Source organism: Phaethon lepturus, unplaced genomic scaffold (assembly GCF_000687285.1).
Source record: "Phaethon lepturus isolate BGI_N335 unplaced genomic scaffold, ASM68728v1 scaffold5478, whole genome shotgun sequence".
NCBI lineage: Eukaryota > Metazoa > Chordata > Aves > Phaethontiformes > Phaethontidae > Phaethon > Phaethon lepturus.
The window spans coordinates 1-4,634 of NW_010558236.1; the positions used below are offsets into that span (position 1 = coordinate 1).

Genomic DNA, 4,634 nt, shown 5'->3' on the forward strand with positions numbered 1-4,634 from the left:
TACTCCCACCCAACTTGGTGTCATCTGCAAGGTTACTGAGGGAACACTCGATCCCCATCCAGATCATCAACAAAGATATTAAATAAGACCAGCCCCAAAACTGAGCCCTGGGGAACACTACTTGTGACTGGCCGCCAACTGGATTTAACTCCATTCACCACAACTCGGAGCTCAGCCGTCCAGCCGAACATGAACATGTAAGCAAACCAGAACAGTGGCAAGAAGACAGGGTTGAACTTTCAATGGTTTGTTTGCGAGCTTAAAAAAAAAGTGGATTTTCAGTAACTTCAGCTGTTCAAGTAACACCATCAATATATAGTAGCAGAACATATGTAATTATAGAGATAATCTTGCTCATAAGTATTAACCTTCCTTTTCTTTTTTTGTTTGTTTTTTGTAGGTGTGAGGTTTTTTTCTTACTCCACCAGCATATTCAACCTGTTCATGATGCCCTACATCATGCTCAAAACTGGTATTGGATTTGAAAGTCTGTTTATACAAGCTGCCTTTTATGGGTTGATCGGGTTTTTTACATTTGTAACACCGGTTACTTTGCATGTCCTTACAAAAGGCTATGTGATTCGACTCTACTATAAAGATGAAATGGACACGTATACAGCCATTACATACAATGCGATCTTGGCAGAAAAAGCGACTGTTTTTCATCAGAAGGATGTAAAGATTCCGGACATCACCAAGATGTTTACAACATTTTACGCTAAAACGAAATCGATGCTTGTTAATCCGATGCTTTTCCCAAATCCTCAGGATTATAACCATCTCATGGGCTATGACAAATCCTTTTATTTTAACTTAGAGGAGGAGAAGGAAGCTGATGAAAGAAAATAATTTGAAAATAATGAATGTCACTATCATTTTTCATGGTGCAGTGCTGTATATGTGAATGTAAAATTCTATTACACTTTCTTAAGTAACAGATAGATAGAGTTCCCCAGATGCATTTTGGAATGTATAAAAAAAAGAACAAAACATTTTTTTTTAAACTTGTAAACCATGTGGGGGTTTCTTCAGAGTTAATAACACGAAACATAGTAAAAAAACCCACAACTTAGATCTGTCTTGTGCTTGTTTGTGCTTGGCTTGGTTTTTATTGTTAACTATCCAGGAGAAGTATAAAATGTATGGGCTGTGTGACAATCTCACCATCTCCATTTCAAAAGGAACCATTCATAGAAGAAAAATCATCAATACTCATTACCTGTCAAGTACATAGTTAAGCTTTTAAGCCTTAAAAATTAATTGTACTTAATCCAAAGAGATTGGGTTTTTTTGTTAATGCTGCTGGTGGCATAAAGGGAGTTGAGATAGCTTTGACTTTCCTTTGTGAGAGCATTGGTAGCCAGGAGGAGTCTACAGAAAGTAGACAGGTATTACTGCTAGTTCCTGCTACAGCCTCCTTCTAGAGGTCTGCAGGCCTCTGGAGAAGATCAGGAGGGTGTCTGCATTGCAATAATCTCTAGCTCCTCACAGCTATGAAATGGTTTCTTAAATTAGAGTCCCACTCCGAGCCACCCTGTCCCCAGAGGTGGAGAACACGAAGCCTCTCTTCTGTTGCACAGGGGGAAGCACCTTAGCATAAGATTTGCTCTGTGAATATCCTGTTGAAAATGTGTGCTGTATTTGAACTGACTTAAAAAGAATACTAGCAGCTAGTGGCTAAAATGGTCTCTGTCAGCATTTATGTAAGGTGGGGAAGCAAAAGGGAATCTCCTGTAGAGTACTGTTTAGATCTTGTGCCTTTAAAAAATATCTCTTGATCTTTAGCACTACAAAAGCAAACCACCTTTAGCTCAAGTAAAAAGAGGACTGGATCTTTTTGTGTGACTAGACTGTTCTGCGCTCTGAGTATGCAGAAATTGGATTTAAATGTTTTAGCCTAAAGGGAGGTTCGTCATGTAAACTGACAGATACTTGTTTTCAAATCATGAAGGGCCTAAATATTTTGAGGCTTAAAAATTGCTGAATTAAAAAAAATGCGAAATTCAAGTTAATACCTTTGTATTAGCAGTGCCCTTTGTAATAAATAAATCTGATGCTTGCTTCTAGTTGTCATCCTGATACTGCAAATAAAGAATAATTATAGCTACCTTTACAGATGTTTTGTAAGTTCTAGCTGAAAAAATCTATTTAAAAGTCTAAATGTCTTCCAAGACTATTATTTCAGTTTCCTGTCATAGGATGACACTATAGGTCATATTAAAACATCAGTGTTTTTAAATATTGTTTTTCTGACTGTTGAAACTGCTGTCAGTGTACTTTCTGAATAACTAAAAAACAAATCATCCCATCCAGATATTTTTGAGGCAATTCTTTTGTGTTGGCACAGGTGTAATTTTAAAAGCCTGATCTAGCCCCCGAAGCCAGTAACACTTAATAGGTAACAATAATATAAAAAAAAATTTCCATAAAATATATTGAAGACGTGAGACCAGTAACCAGCAATTCTGATCACCTGGTTGTACTAATTGTCCTTACCGAAATGATGGTTTACACCTAGTTAAAAAGAATCTTTCCATTCTTTCCATGCCTGATGCATTTGCTGTCGTCTTGTGCTTGTGGATAAAGTTAACTTCATCTTTAAATGCCAAATACAAGGAGAACAGGAAATAGAGTTTGCAAAAGAAGGTAAAGGAAAATCCCCAAAATTATATTTTTGTCTCCCTTGAGCAATATCAAAATCCTCAGCCTTTTCTTCTGACTGCAGAAAATTTTCACTGTTAAATTTGAGATTTGGCCAATCGAGATTTAAGAAGCAATAGTAAGAGATTTCCATTCCAGTGGCTAAGTTTCTCAAAAAAAGTATGGAAGTTAAACATTATTTCTTCTATCTGTTTGCTTTCTGGCAGTGGAATGCAAGTTAAGCTAGTCAGTGGCCTTCTGACACATAGATGATTTAAAAGAAAAACATTTGAAAAATCCAGATTTCTACCAGAAGATAGGTGATGATTCTTCCTGTGATGTAGTCTCAGAGAAGTATTTTATATTTCCAGGGTGCAGCTTTAAAATAATGATAATTCCATAGCTTGCTTTTAAGAGTACTTTTATATTAAAGAAAGGGAAGACCAAACTTACTAGAGATGTACGGTATTCTAGCTGCTTCTGCCATGTCTGCTGCTGACTTGGCAAACTCAGTTTGTGAAACAACGATGTTGTAAATCTTAAAATCATAATAATTGTTATGGTTGCTGAGTAAGTAGGGCTTTGGCCCCATCCCTGTTAGTGGTTTGACCTCTGCCTGTCCTGTATGTAAACCCAGGGTTCTCAATTTGGCTTGTTTGCAGTTTTTACTTACAGTGTCTACTTAGAATCAGAGAATTGTTTAGGTTGGAAAAGACCTAAATATAAGATCATGAAGTGCAATCATAAACCTAACACTGCCAACTCTACCACTAAACCATGTCCTGAAGTGCCACATCTACAGGTCTTTTAAATACCTCCAGGGATGGTGACTCAACCACTTCCCTGGGAAGCCTGTTCCAATGCTTGACAACGGTTTGGTGAAGAAATTTTTCCTAATATCCAGTCTAAACCTCCCCTGGCACAACTGAAGGCCATTTCCTCTCGTTCTATCATTAGTTACTTGGGAGAAGAGACCAACACCCACGTCACCACAACCCCCTTTCAGGTAGTTGTAGAGAGCGATGAGGTCTCCCCTCAGCCTCCTCTTCTCCAAATTGAACAAGCCCCATTCCCTAGGCTGCTCCTCATAAGACTTGTGCTCCAGCCCCCTCACCAGCTTCGTTGCCCTTCTCTGGACACGCTCCAGCACCTCAACGTCCTTCTTGTAGTGAGAGGCCCAAAACTGAACACAGGACTTGAGTATGCTTGCACATATGTGACTGGTTTAGGTCCCTGGAACTTGGTGAGAGCAGTAGAGACTAGTTTTCAAACTGTAGTTTGTTCTTCACATTATACACTAAATAAGGGAATGGAAATGTAATCCAAGAAGACTTGTAGAAGCATTTCTCTTTTACTTTGGGTTCTGAACAGTCTGTCTTAATACAGATATTTCATAGTGCAGTGAGTGCATTTCCAAGTGGGAAACTGAAATGCTTGGTGTCCTTCTAAGCTAGGAAATGTGCATAAACCAAAACAGGCCCTCTCGCTACTAACAAATCCTGCAAGAGAATTGACTGTAGTGTATTTCAATAAACAGACTGCTACCAAGTAATTCCCAATGTGGTTATGTTAGCTCCACATCCTCACAATCCCATTAATTTTGTGAACTACTATTTTCTTCTTGTGTATTTATCTTCAGTTTCATACATGTGGTAAAAACCAGTTCTAATTGCAGAAGTATTACTACCTGCTAACATTTTCAACCCTGGAAGTGGCTGATGTTTCTTTGAGTGCAGGTAACTTATGTATGACATGGAAGAAACAATTAATTTAGAAGACCTAGAGAATGTACTCATACATGTGGAGATTCTGATGTAGAAGCCAGTCTTCTAAAACATGTTCTTTACAAGCTGTCTTATTTGGAAGGCTACACTTACTATAAAGGTTGCCAGCTCCTGCAGCCTTTCCAGTACCGACCAACCATTTGTCCCCAGCAGCTGGGTCTCACATCCTACCCTGGTACCAGTGTCACTCAATCTGGTGTGAAGAGCAGG

General features: G+C 38.5%; 1 protein-coding gene across 1 annotated transcript; it reads left to right on the plus strand.

Annotated features, from left to right (window-relative positions):
- Positions 1 to 400: 400 nt before the first annotated feature.
- On the plus strand, positions 401 to 849 carry TMEM70 (transmembrane protein 70; the record flags this gene model as incomplete). Its single annotated transcript, XM_010292987.1, has 1 exon — positions 401 to 849. A coding segment is annotated over one exon (449 nt), but the record flags the coding sequence as incomplete, so codon positions are not given.
- Positions 850 to 4,634: the final 3,785 nt, after the last annotated feature.